General features: G+C 40.3%; 1 protein-coding gene across 5 annotated transcripts in view; it reads left to right on the forward strand.

Annotated features, from left to right (window-relative positions):
• The window catches only part of LOC127065474 (MAP kinase-interacting serine/threonine-protein kinase 1-like), a 31,330-nt gene that overhangs the window by 10,851 nt on the left and 5,648 nt on the right, over positions 1-14,831 (forward strand). For 3 of the 5 annotated variants that reach the window (XM_050997868.1, XM_050997866.1, XM_050997869.1), the window contains exon 2: positions 3,849-3,936. In XM_050997868.1, the coding sequence (XP_050853825.1) occupies positions 3,849-3,936 (88 nt within the window). Of the gene's footprint in view, positions 1-446; positions 531-3,848; positions 3,937-9,860; positions 10,790-14,831 lie in introns of those variants that run through there. The other 2 variants (XM_050997867.1, XM_050997871.1) reach the window with 2 other exon arrangements.

Consider the following 14,831-nt stretch of genomic DNA (forward strand, 5'->3'; position numbering starts at 1 on the left):
GACGTTATAAAAATCGCAACGCCTCTCGTAATTCTTTCCAGCTAGGAATAACTCTCCTCGACGGACAATGTTTACCGAAGAATCTCAAACAGGCGTGGCGGTTATATCCTTCGCTCGTGTAATTCTTGCCTTTTTTATTTTTTTCGTTTTCTTTCTTTTTTTTTTCTTTCTTTCTCGCACGAGTTACTCGTTGCCCTCGAGAACGAAAGAGAAAGAAAGAAAGAAAGAAAGACAGAAAGAGAGACGGAAAGAGAGAGAGAGAGAGAGAGAGAGAGAGAGAGAGAGAGAGAAAGAAAGAGAAAGAACGTTCCACGTATAAAGGAAAAGGAAGGATGGCGGCGGAGCTGCTGGTGGTTTTGTCGTGTACACGATCGTTAAAACCGCACGGAAGGCGGCAGCCACGAATGTAGATTTATCTGCTAATATAGTAGCGATCCTCCATTGTAGTCGTTCGAGCGTAAATGCTCCTTGGTAAAACGCTAGAGGGTGAACTCGCGAGTAATCCTTTCTCTCCGGCTGATTCTGATTCCGTGAGTCATTCGCTTAGTCTCTCTTTCTCTCTTTTTCTCTCTCTTCCTCTGTCTCTTTCTCTTTCTTTTTCTTTCTTTCATTCTTTCTTTCGCTTTACGTACACACTTCCAAGTTTACTCGAAGGAAAGAAAGAAAGAGAAGGAGAAAGCCTGTTTTCTCAAGCTCGCGATTCTACCTGCTAGCAAACTTGTTTTCTTTCCATACCGTTTCTCCTTTCTTCGATCATCAGCTGTCCCTTGTCCTCCTTCTCAAATCATCCTATTAATGAGACACTCTTTTATTACGTTACTTCCGATCGATTTTGTGCACGTGTTTCTTTCTCTTTCTCTCTGTGTGTATGTGTGTTCCTGTACCGCACGTGTGTCCGTGTGTGTATGATCAAATTGTTATTATTAGTGAAAATAGTAAAATGGAAAGAAAGGCTTGATCTCTTCTCGAGAAGGTCTTGGAACAAGGGGGAAAGTATCTTCTCTTAATAGAATCTTCTTAAAACCTTAGACTAGAGCTCGTGCATTTGCAAATTATACTAGGAACGTAGTCCGAAAATAATATTGCGAGAGGGAGAGAGAGAGAGAGAGAGAGAATGTGTGTGAGTATATTCTCTGGAACGACGAGAGAACGCCGTGGTCAATGACCTTCCATTTTTGGATTCGTCCAATAGCGTGGTAAATCGTATCTATCGTTTAATTTCTCTGAGAAACCTGTGAGTCTTCTTCTGCTTCTTTCTCCTTTTTCTTTCTAATTTAATTATTTGGAATTTTCAATTGTAAACGAGTATTGACTCGTTTAGTAAAAATATTGTTCTTATCGAATACTTGTCGTCACTTTTATTTTTAACTCGATTCGCTAGGATTCTCGTTAATGGATAAGAGATAGTTACGTTTGTGTATTTTTACGCGCATTATTATAGGTTAATTAACTATCGTATATTGTAAACGCTTTCGACCGACCGACGATGAGTCACTGAACGAGATCGCCCGGTCTTTGCCTAATGACATCATACCTGTGTGTAATACCAGCAGGTATAATTAGTTTGTTTCTTCCGCGATGATACCTGTCGCTTTAAAGGAAAAAAGAAAAAAAAAGAAAAAAGAAAGAAAGAAAAGAAAAGGAAAAAAAAAAGCTAAAACGCAGCTGCTTGTTTATATAAATTAAATGATTCGACATTGAACGATATGTCATGTGTAACAAGATGATAAATAGATGCTTGTAAGACGCATTGACATGTCAGAGCGATTAATTCGAGTTTTAGAATTTTTTTGAAATTCCATTACCAGACCATTTGATCGACGCATAACTTTTTACATTAAAAATAAATTTCCTCGATAATAATTAGGGAGAACGTAACCGAACGAGAAAAATTATTATTCCCAATTGAATGATAAATGATGCACAACGTATAAATACAAACTTTATCAATTCCCTCTACTCTTTCTTTAGCGAATTTAATCGATTTGACGAAACGAACGGCCCATTATGTTAATCCATTTATTCGTCCCGTAATATAACATTTTCTCTCGCGTAACGAAACGTACGATAAAATTTGATATACGTAGATTGCTATAGAGATAGATCGTTGGTATTATTAATATTGTATATTTTGCGTCATATCTCGTCGATATATTCTACGTGTCTGTTGTTTTTTCTTCTTACAAAGACGTCGTCCCACTCTCGTACCGATGATGCAGGCATCGATCTCGCATCGATGATCCGGCTCGTTAACTAAGTTTCTAAACGCTCTGCTAAGCGAGAAATAATCGAAGAAGTAAATAATAGGACGGCTGTAAGACGTTCGTTTGGATCGAGAGACGTTTTCTTACTAACACGATTCCGACTTTCCACGAGTAAAAGTGCCGCGTTTGATATCTTTCTCTTTCCATTTCTTTCTTTACCTTTCTCTTTTTCTCCGTTTATTACCGTTATCACGATCGCGCTAAAAAGCTTTTCGACGAGTTATCTCGATAATCTGCAAATATAGGATAACGCGATTTTACATCCGCCTATTTTCCTCATTGATAATGTTCCATTCGCATTTTAAAAACACGATTGTTTACATCGACGATAAGAGTTCGATCTACGGCGAATTATTGAACGATAACTTCCTATTTTATTTACTACTAAAATACATCTGCGGAAAAATAAAACGGGAAGGTCAATAAACGTGGACGTCATTATCGTTTCGGTATTAATTTCGTATTAGATCGGTACGAGCAGATAGATAGATAAATAAGTAGATGGGTTGATAGATAGATAGGTAGATAGATAGATAGATAGATAAATAGATAGATAGATCGTCGTGTTCCGAATGCAAATGATTAATTAGCTATTCCGTAGCGAAATTACATCGACGTGTGCATACGTATCTATAATTCGCAATTCACCAATGAACTCCCATACGACCGATCGGATAAAATGGAGATTTGTGGTCGCTGTCGATTTGGTTAGCATCGCAAATGTTAACGTCAAAGAAAAGAAAAAAAAGGGGGAGAGAGAGAAAGAAAAAAGAAGATAAAAAAATAATTTACATTCGCAACAACAGTTCCAATAATATAAATCGAGAGAAAAATTCGAATGCGATAATTTCATTAACTTTCAACGCCGGTAATTAATTCGATGAGTGCGAACTGTTAACTTCTACAAATAGAACGGAAAAGAAGGAGCGAGGAAAGGGGGCGAGAGAGGAGAGGAAGAGAAAACAAGTCCAAATAGAAATAAAAATTCGTATGTGTACACAATGTATGCACGTGTGGCGAGCGAGAGTATACATTCAATATCGTGGCAAAAGAGAAGGCGCGTGGAGCGATAAGTACTTTTCGAAGAAATCTCTATAGCCACGCGTGCGACCTTCGTGATTGCCCCTGCCTCATTCTATCTCTTTCTCTCTACGATTTATTTTTTTCTGATCCCAGAGATACACCGAAATTTTGCGCGTCGTTTCGCGTCCGACCTTGAAAAACCAAGATCCACGTGCCGCCGTTCCGTACAGCACGACGTTCGCGTCTTTTACCATTTCTTCTTCTTCGCTTTTACGATCGATTATATTTCCGTAAAAAAAAAAAAAAAAAAAACGTTTCTTCGACCGCTCGCGTTTTTCTTCCTTTTTTTACCGTTTCGCCCACGACTATCATCGTATTATTTTTGTTGATCTTTTCCCAACGAGAGCGTAGACGACGTACCGTACGATCTACGAATCGTCGACAATACATCGACGTATTTCATTTTATGAACGACACGTAAGAAAGAAAGAAAAAAGAAAGAAGACGAACGAATTTAATTATTCGATTTTAATTATTTAGAAATTTCCTTTCTATTTCTAGGGGAGCATAAACGTCCCGATAGAAATACAACAATATGGCGACTCGAAAGGATCGAGAGAGGACGATTTCGAGATCCCTTCGTCAGCAAGTAAGTTACTGTCAGAAATAATAAATGCTGATAAAGATCTTCCTTTCCTTCATATACAGTTGTTCCTCCTCTTAAAACTAGTTTGTAATAAATCATAAAGCGAAAAGATATTTTTGTAAATGCTCGTAAATATAACTCGTATACTTTTATTTTTGCCAAATGTTCCGAAGCTCGAACGAAAGTTTTGTTTTCGTTGAGTTAGAAGCAATACAAGGCTAATGCTCTTTCGAATACCCAATAAATATTCCGACTCGTTCTTTTCACTTTTTCGCTATGTTTACCGCGCGCTCTTCTACGTTTGCTATTGTTTGTTTATCTCTTTACTACGTTGTTAGTAGTCCCCTGACTCGTTGAAAACATCCAAACGTTTCTTCCTTTACCTGAGAGTCAGTCGATACAACCCGTAGGTATTTATGGTTTTTGCGGTGTATGTATATGATTGTAGCGAACTTTGGGAATTTTGGTACTTTCTACGACAAGCCCTTTTACTACGAACAAAATAAAATATAAAACGAACGACTCTACCTGCTACAAAAGTGAATCATCGTGCAGCAGATATAATGTTCTATGCCTAATTGTTCTCTTTCGTACCGATGGAATAACGAGGGTTCGGGTCGAGAAAATACCAATTTCGAAAATATTTATGACCAGCGAAACGAATTTCGAATAAGAAAATTATACGTGTAAGAAAAGAAGGAGGTAGTAACTGAATTAGTGAACGTTCGTAAAGTATGAAGTCATACATCGTAATTAGAGGATTAACGAAGGCAACGACGTCGTAGATTTGCCAGAAGCGAGTGAGAGCGTTCGCTACAGTGCTAATTCGATGAATAACAAAGTATACGGTCATGGAAGAAATAAGAAAGAAGGAATTCTTTATATGCATACAATGTATGTACACGTGTGCGATATTTTCTTTCCTTTTTTTTTTATTTACTATCTTCTTTGCATATTTTCAACGGCTCGATTTTTACATAACACGTTTTCACGTAATTATTACGATCTTTAAAAAGACACCCCGGTAGCATTATTCAAAAAATAACGATATGAATAATATAATTTTTCGCGTGACGATTAGCGTTACAAGGAGTAACACGCCTTGGTGAAAGTTTCGAAGCAAATTTCTTTCTTGACCCGTAAGAGAGCGAGCGAGTGCATCGATATATGTACGTGTCTCTTGCGTCAACGAGTTTACGTTTGAAAATTGAGAATTCAATTGGCGAGTATCGCCTTGCGATATATCGTCTTTGTAATGAAACACATAATCTTTTCCTTATTGCGTCGTCTTTCGTTGTTTTCAAATAGAACCGATATATCGAGGAAACGTGTTGCAAAATTATGTTTATATACGTATATACATATATATATATATATATTTATATGAACACCACAAATTTATCGATTTGACTTTCGCACTCGGTAATTATAAAGAGTTATTAAAATGGATATTAGCTATATAAATTACGTTATCGCGGATATATTTGGTATTCGTGAGCTTGCATGGTGTTGTTTCTCCAGGTATCTACTCCTTGTGGTATATTTTTGGGTTCACGATCACGTAACGGGCTCGTACAAGCGTAAAATCGACCGGCTTGGTATGCCTTTCCTCTTTTTATAGCAAAAATCTCTCTGTCTAAGCGCTTAATAAACGAGTATCTATAAAAAAAATAAAATAAAATAAAATAAAATACGTAAAAAATAATAAAAAAAAGAGAGAGAGAGACAAGAAAAAAGAAGGAACGAGTCTTCGTCGATACTTCTTCGCCAATATCTCTCCTCGAAGATCTATAGATCCCCCACGTTTATATTCAAATCGCGCATCGACATTAAACGGTAATAATATTATATAAAAACTTGACGACGAGTTCCGATGAATCGGTACGAAAACATACAAAAATGCTTAAGCGTGTATTATCTTATGACGGAAAAAAAGTAGTCTGATGAAATATTAGAAGCTTCGTTCGTTATGTCGCCAACGTGACGTTGAATCTGCGCAGCTTGCCGTTTTAACGCTAACGACTCTCGTTACAATCTGCTGATTGACCGACTCCGTCGACCTCGCACACATAGCTGCTACTATCGTGGCTCGCTTTTGCTACGGGACCATGATAAACTTCGTGAAAAAAATTATGTATAAAAAGATTATATATATATATAAATATACACACGTATGCATGTAGGTGTATAACAAAAGTCAGCTTCGCAAAATTTGGCGATCCCCTCGCGATCGTTATCGAATATCGTTCGAAACGAGTTCTTCTTTGGTTCTCGTCGAAAGTATCTTTTTTTTTTCATATAGGGTAAGCTGAAAGAGGGAGAAAGAGAGACGAAGGAGACACTTTCGTGGTTTCTCGTAGGTGGGCCTGTATCTTGGCTGACGACTCCTACCGTATACGGAAACCGGTTCGAAGTTGTTATTAGAGACATTTCAGTGACGTTCTTTCAATGTTCTATTCGAACAAGAAATGTGACATGATTTTCTTTTTCGCGACAAATATTCCTTCCTATTTCTAAACGCGTTACGTTCTTCGACGACGCTGTCTGAGGAGGAACGACGAAAAAAGAAACGAAGAAATAAAAAGACTTTATTTTTCGAATATGCAATATATTATTCTGACATAAAATCAAGCAGAGAAGCAAGAAAAGAGAAAAAGGAACAAAAATAAAGAGGAGACGTCGAATTTTCTTACCGTTTGGAAACACTTAGCAAGTCTCAGCTATATTTCTTGCTAGCGTAAATCGTTTCGCATCGACCTTGGCTTGTCCTACGACGAATGACCAGCAATGAAATAACACGAGCTAAAACCATCGTTCGAGTTCATCCAACGAAGAAGCGACAGATCGATCGTTTTGTTTTTCTTTAATTTTGTCTCGTTTGTGTCTCTTTTTTCTTTTTTCTTCCTCATCGAATTGAACGTGCAACAACGAAAAACTTTGCTATAAATCATACAGCAGGATTTTAATATTCACTCGTTAAATTGTTATTCCGTCGAAATTATATAAGTGCCAAACTATACGTTACAATATTTTATTACGTAACCCAATAAACCAAAATATTTATGATCGATATTACGAGACGGTAAACGCGAATTTTGTTGTTCGTAAACTCGAGCTCGAGCGTATATACGTCTTTAAGAATGAATTAAAGAAAATAGAAAGAGAGAGAGAGAGAGAGAGAGAGAGAGAGAGAGAGAGAGAGAGAGAGAGAACCAATATCACGCAACGAAGGATGATCGAACGAGAATATAAATAATTCGTATGCTCGAAACGTGACGTTGCTAGATAAGAAGATCGCTTCGAACGTTCTTGCAAGTTCATCGAAAGATAAATAAAGAGAATTAAAAGAAAAAGAAATATCTGTAACTTTTAAAAATGTTATTTCCGCGAAATGAGTAATCCCATGCCGTGTTAACTCGATCGGCGAATTATCTATAGGACTACGATAAAATCTATTACATAATATAAAATGGTCACGCGCTACGTTGGGACTCGGCGACGTTGACCGCACCGGTCACGACGATTGACTTCGGACAACGTGCTGTCCAACGTCGTTTGCATCTTCTGTAGAACGACGACTACGATTATGACTATGACTACAACTACGACTACGACTATGATTACGACTACGACTACGACTACGACTACGACTACGACTACGACTACAACTACGACGACGACGACGACGTGGATGTAAAAAAAGAAGAAAAAGAAAGAAGTAATAGGAAAAAACGTATCGGTATGTCGTTTGGACGACGAAGAGATGGCAAGGAGCGCGAGTACACGAGCCTATAGACGGTCATACGTATGTAATAATCCAAGGCGTATTTATGCGCTCCGTCGTGTGTCTCTCCTTTTCCACTGTCCGCATCCATGTTCCCTACTTCTCCCCGTATCTATCCAGAGTCGAACTATTCGTTTGACTCTTTTGCCTCACCTTTTCCTTTCCCACCCTAACAACGTTTATGTTTATATATATATATGCATACATACATACATATATATATATATATAGATAGACAGATAATATATCGTATACAAGTTGTCTCAGGTTACTCGAAAGAGATCTCTACGTCCAACTCTTGCTCTCTTTCTTATCTCTAGTTTTCCGCGATATCGTCGAAAGCTCTATCTGTTAGTAAACACTCTTAACCGTCTTTATTTTGTTTGCAAAAAGGAATCCACCGTATATACATAACGTTGATTAGTAACTAGGTATTACAGAGGAACCTTTTGGTCGGCCTGTATACCTCTCCTTCCTCCCTTCTCCCCTTTCCTTGCCTCTCCTCTTCTCCTTCTCTCTGTTCCCCTCCTCTTCCCCTTCTCCTCCTCTCCCCTCCTCCTCCTCTCCCCCCCTCCTCCTGCTTCAACTCTTCTCGCGCTACTCATTCGTTTACGTGTACATATCCATATCTCATTCTCTCCCCTCTCCTCCGTACCTCGCGCGATCACCTTACACATACACACACATACACCCGCACGCAATCACCCTATCCTTCTCTGTTATATACGTCTCTACTAGTCGGGTCTCTCTCTCTCTCTCTACATCGTACGATGTTATACGTGGCCTACGGCCAGGATGCGCGCGCATCCATTCCCAAACGCGTATCGCGCGACTCGCGACGAGTTGTTCGCTCACGAGACTCCATAACGTTTCTACCCAATGATTCCTCTCGGCGAGGACATCACGAAAAAAAAAGAAGAAATGCAAAAGAAATCATTTTTCTTTGAGCAACGTTCTGAAAACTTTAGCATGCGGAAAAACACGCGAGATCGATGACGAGAGAAACGGATAGAGAGGTAGAGAGAGAGAGAGAGAGAGAGGGAGAGGGAGAAAGACAGGGAGAACGATACGAGTAGAATTTCGAGCAAATTTTCCGCGAGTCGCCACGCTGGAATCGTTCGCCTCAATCGTGGCTCGTAGCACGTAGGCAGGACGGCGTATATAGACAACGGCCGAGTACATGTGTGTAGGTTTCGAATGTTCGAGAAGGTCAGTGGTTATCAACCGGTGGCGTCCCTGATCTAGATGCGTATCGCTCACGTAAGATGCGAAGGAAGAAGCGTTGTTATCGAGGCTTGATATATCGACGCCAAAAGATATATACATATATATATATATATATATATATCATTGAGAAAAGAGAGATAGGGGAGGAGAGAGCAATCGACGGTCGTACGAAAATACGAGAGGTTCGGTATCGTCTTCGGATGAGTCACACGGATATGAGACGACAACGATCGTCGACGTGGAGTCAACGAAGAGTCGAGAAAACACGTGGTAGTAACGGAGCGCGTCTCTTGCATCATGCCCGTATAATATTGTGGTTAACGCGGCGCTAGGAAGATAAGGAATACAGGGAGGAGAAACAGCCGACGGCTGAGAGCCACGTTGCCTACGTGACTACGCGTTCGCTTCGGTTTAATGGTGTGGTGGCGATGACGGTGGTAGTGGTGGTGGCGCAGCGGTAGTGGTGGTGGGGTAAGTTATTCGGAGCGGGCGTCGGCGAGGTCTCCTGATTCGCCTTCCACAGTGGTGGGGGTAACGGCTGAGGGTCGCGTGGAGGGGGTAGCAGCGCGGGGTGTTAGTAAGCGATGCAGCCATCTTGTCGAACTCAGTCGGAAACCAACTGCCGAGCAGTGAGGGACGGTGAACGAGAAGACCAGATGTGTTAGCCGAAGGATTTTTAATGCGCTTCCGAGCCAGACTACCGCTACGTGCGAGAGGCTGTGTGATAGCGACAACGGAGGAACGACCATCGTGGGATTTTCGCGTGCGGAAAGCCCCGTTAAATCCGATTAAAAACCTTCAGAGGATCGGCGAAGGGGTGCAGCAGCAGCAGCAGCATCAGCAGCAGCAGCAGCAGCAGCAGCAGCAGCAGCAGCAGGAGGAGGAGGAGGAGGAGGAGGAGGAAGAGCAGGAGAAGAAGAAGAAGAAGAAGATAGAGCGTTTTGGCTTAGTAGCAAGAGTTTTCGGCGGACAATTAACGCGGAGGGTTGAAAACGCATTTTAACCTTCTCGTCGGCGACGTCGAAGCGAGCGGACGGCCAGAGGTTTGGTCATTGATCATTTGGTTGACAGAAAGACCAGTGAGAGAAAGAGAGAGAAGGAAGGAAGGAGAGACAACGAGAGAAAGAAAGAGTAATACGAGAGTATCACCGTCGAATGAGACGACGAGATATCGTTGGAGGAGGATAAAAGAGAGATATAGAGATCGAGTGCAGTGTCAAAGTCTGTGATAGTATTTATTCAAACGATTTCGAATATACAACAGCGACGACGACGGCGTTAACATCGGTCGACGGTAAAAAGAAAAAAAAAATATCGCGCGCGTCGAACAAGCGGAAGATTTAGATAGGCTTTATATATTTATTTATATCTGTGATATCTACACTGATATACATCGATCTGATTCGGACGGCGTATCCATCGGAGAAAGTGGAAAAGGATCATCGAATCGTAGACGTCGCGCGAACACGAGAAAGAGCTTTTCACGATATATATATATACACATATATATATATATATATATATTACATATTAAGAGGATCGTCGTAGGGAGAAAAAAGAGAGATTATATCAGTATCTTAGCAGATAGGCGTTTTTTGTATATACGACTGACTCTTTTTTACAATTATTAATACTGGTGCGAAATCGCCAAAAGAGAGACAGAGAAAGAGAGAGAAAGAGAGAAGGAGAGAAGAGCAGAGCAGAGCAGAGCAGAAGAGAAGAAGAAGGAGAGAAAAAGTGAGAAATCGAATTTTCCTAGCGCCAAACGAAAGTTACGTACGTGAACGAAAATGGTGGAGAGACTAGTGGAAGAACGCAAGAGCAGCTTTCAAGCGAACGGCCGAGGTAAGAAAAACGAAAAGTTATGAGATTTACGAGTTAACCTCAATTTTCGTCGCTTTTCTTTTGTTTTTTATTCGTTCTCTGATGGGGCGACGTGGATGGGGAAGGGTAGGGAGGAAGAGGGGGAATGTCTCTTTCTTACGCGCGATCGATCGATCTCCCTTGGATGATGTAATGACCTGTCCGCCGGCGAAGCTTTTTAGCCTACGATTTTTTTTTTAATTTTTTTTAATTTTTTTTTTTTTTTATTTTATTTCTTTTTTCATTTTGCCGGGCGACAAAGTTGCGTCATCGAAAAGTACGCGCCTAACAATTATCTTGTTGCGAGGAAAAGTGAGATGACTTAACGAATTTCGATAAGACACGAAAAGAAAGAAAGAGAGAGAGAGAGAGAGAATAAGAATACCGGCAAAAAGTAGAATCGAGGACGCGTGTTCGCGCGCGGGGAACTTTCTCGACGCCGGCACCGGTTAACCGCAGTCGGTGGTATGGTACGATGATGTGATGGCAGTGGTAGTAGTAGTAGTAGTAGGTAGTAGTAGTAGTAGTAGTATGGTGGTGGTCCCCCTTCGTCTATCGACTTATCGTTCTTCTCGAATTTTCTTCAAACGAGCACCGAACGATCGATGTTCTCTTTGTATTGTTGTTTTTGTTGTTCTTTCCCCCTCCCTTTTTTTCTTTTATTTTTTCTTTTTGTTTTCTCGTCTCGTCGTACGAGATTGCTCCAAGTGTGTGTGTATATATATATATGTAACGTTAGTTGCGAATATTTGGAAGAAAGAGAAGAGAAAAAATCAATTTGTCCCCAGACGACGACGACGACGACGACGACGACGACGAGAGAATGAATAGGATAGATATGCGACACTTGTTCGTGACGCCTCTTCCTTTGTTTTTTTTTTTCTCCCTTTCCCCACATCAACATCGTCCCGACGTTCGCATCACGAATGTTTATTATCGTTGGTCGCGAGATATATGCGAGAAGCGACCGCGCTCAACGACCCAACTCTCTAACGTCGTCCTGTAATTATTATTTCGAGTTGACGCGCGAACGTGTAAATTCTTTCTTGATCTCTGTCCTAAGAAAAGAAAAGAAAAGAAAAGAAAAGAAAAAAAAAAAGAAGAAATTATGATGAAAGACTCGAAAGATCAATTTAACGAAAGTACGTATCATTGTCGTATATTACGATTTAAGATTAGAAACAACGCGTTGCACGTGCAACTATATAATAAAACGTATGTTCTATCATTCTCTCTCTCTCTCTCTCTCTATTTTGGCATGGGAGAGATTATTTTCGAGTAGCGAAGTGGGTTACTCGGTATGCTCGAATTCGGCGGACGCGCGACGCAAATCCTGTGAAGGGCGTCGGTAGGGCAAACCCAAACAAAGAAGGAAAGGGAGAAAGGACCCTCGCGCATGTTCCGCTATCGCTTTCCTCTTCCGTTCCCCCCTTTTTCATGTTAAAGGGAAGCAACCATTTCGAAGGACGCCGAGAGAGAGGGGGGAGGGGGGAGAGAGGGGGTGGTTTGCGCCGCGTTTATGCTTATTATCGTTTCTCGACGAATCATAAATCGCGTTTTTTCTCATCAATTTTACCTCTTCCATTTTATTTGCCACTTGCTTTTCCAAATATAAACGATGACGTTGCAATTTTTTTTTTTTTTGTATAACGAATGAGATATCCTGGTTAAAACGTCGCCGACGAGGACAAATTTCGTTTTTTTTTCGTTTTTTTTTTTACACGTCGTCCTCGCGCCAAAAGTTCGAAATTGTTGATACAAATTTCGTTGTCGTAATTGTGCTTCTTTCTTTTTCTTTTTCTTTTCTTTTTTTTTTCTTTTCTTTTTTTTTCTGTACCAATGGTCGAACAATGGAATTTCATTCTCGTCGTTTATAAACGCGATGAAACTTCGAAAGGACGACGAAGTGAGTCACACGTTTGATCGTGTGGAATATAACTCGCGCGAACAAAGGAAAGCCGGAGAAAAGGACGAATGATAATCGACGTTGTTCGCCTTTGTTCGAAGATTTTCAGACGGAAGTCTTTGATTTTTCTCGTATTTCCGTGGATATAAATCTCGTCCGATGTATTACTTTACCTAACAAGAAAAAAAAGAGAGAGAGAGAGAACGATCTTTTTCGTTTGAACGGCGTAAAATTTCCAATTAATTTTTTTCTCTCTTTTTTTTCCCTTTTCTTCCACAAGAGATTCTACGAACAATTATTGATATAAATGAACGATCGTTTGGAGGATCACGGTAGTATTATGAACCTTCCTTCCTTCCATCCAGCTTATGATATTATAGTATTCGAACGTATAGCGATCGTTCTACCCGATTACGTAATTCCCTCTCTGGCGTTGAGGGGGTTGGGGTGGACGTTAGGGCGATTTAAACCGAGGAAGCCGCGCGGGCTCGGCGTTATCCTGTGCCAGTGGTACTCAACTCGAAAATCGTATTCTTTTCCTTTGTTTCAATCGTCGTCCTTTTATTTATTCTTTTTAATAATAATAATAATTAAAAAAAAAAAAAAGCGATGATTTTGTCCCGCGTCGCTTAACCGACTGCGTAAAGATTTTTGTTTTAATATAGAAATGAAAACTCGTACGGACGAATAATAAATAATTCGATCGTCGTCGTCGTCGTCGTCATCGTTTCACACATAGGAGAACGGTATTGGTCCTATTACGATATAGAATGCCAACGGCGGTATCGCATAAGCGTATCTCACGAGAGAGAGAGGAGAGAGAGAGAGAGAGAGAGAGAGAGAGAGAGAGAGAGAGAGAGAGAGAGAGAGAGAGAGAGAGAGAGAGAGATGGCGGCGTTCCTTTCTGTGCCAGTCATTGAACTCTGGCTCGGTGTTCCGCCAGCGGAGCTCCTACGGTCGTTGGACGACGATGACGACGTCGACGTCGACGTCGTCGTCGTCGTCGCGACGACTGCTCGACGAACGTACGAAAATACATTTTTCTATTTTTCTTTTTTTTTTTTTTAATTTCATAAATGAAATAATAATAGTAATAACAATAATCGTAGTCCTGTCGGCTCATTTTACGTCTTTCTTTTCTACCATCGACGATCAAGAGGGTCAACGTTAGAAGAGTTCCTTTCTCCTTTCCTAAAGTTGATCGATTCTCTCGACGGTATTCTCTCGTTAGTCATCCGTTAGAGGTTCTCAACTCTTCGTACATCTTCGTAGCTTCCTTCTATGCCTCCCCTTTCCTCTCCTCTCCTCTCTCTTTCTTTTTTTGTTTAATTGGAAAGAGTAAAAAGGATTTACTTGTTTCGCGTTATCGTATTACTTCGTTGCTTATCGAAAAGTTTTGTGGAAAAAGGAAAAGGAGGTTAAACCTTCCTCGGTCTTCTTCTTTTTTTTTCTCTGTCAGTAGCAATCTCTTTCTACGCATACGAACGAGCGAATCATCGGTTCAAGGTTAATGCGTTTTCTATCGTGCTTGGACTTGCCGTAATCTCAGAGTTTAATGGTTAACTTTCGACGATATTTTAATATACGAAATATTGTATCGGATAATTATTCTTACTCGTACGTTTGACCGATCTGAAGAAACGTATTCAATGTAGGATGAACTGTGGCATAGTTAATTACTACAATTTTAAATACGTAATCGTAGGGATAACGACGGTCGTAATCGTTACCGATCGGTAGTAGAAGAGAGAGAAAGAGGGAGAGAGAGAGAGAGAGAGAGAGAGAGAGAGAGAGGAGGAAGAGTGCTTTCGGTCTAATTTAAGTTTCGAACGAATTCGGAGAGGCACGGTGCTGTTCGAAGTCTAAAATCTATGTTCGTAATTATGCTGGATTAAAATGAGGTCGTTTCGTGTATCGCGGGTCGACCAATGTGTGTTGTACCGCTTCACAAAAATAACATATACCAAATGTTTCGTTATTTCTACATACGGACGAGAAAATTCTTTTTTTTTTTTTTTTACATACGAACGAACGATCGATCGAGTTTCGAGTCGAATAAAATTCAACAGAAATTTTGTCGGGCAACGAATTCTCTTTACTTCGAGAGAAACAGAGAGA

This window comes from Vespula vulgaris, chromosome 8 (genome assembly GCF_905475345.1).
Source record: "Vespula vulgaris chromosome 8, iyVesVulg1.1, whole genome shotgun sequence".
Classification (NCBI taxonomy): Eukaryota; Metazoa; Arthropoda; class Insecta; order Hymenoptera; family Vespidae; genus Vespula; species Vespula vulgaris.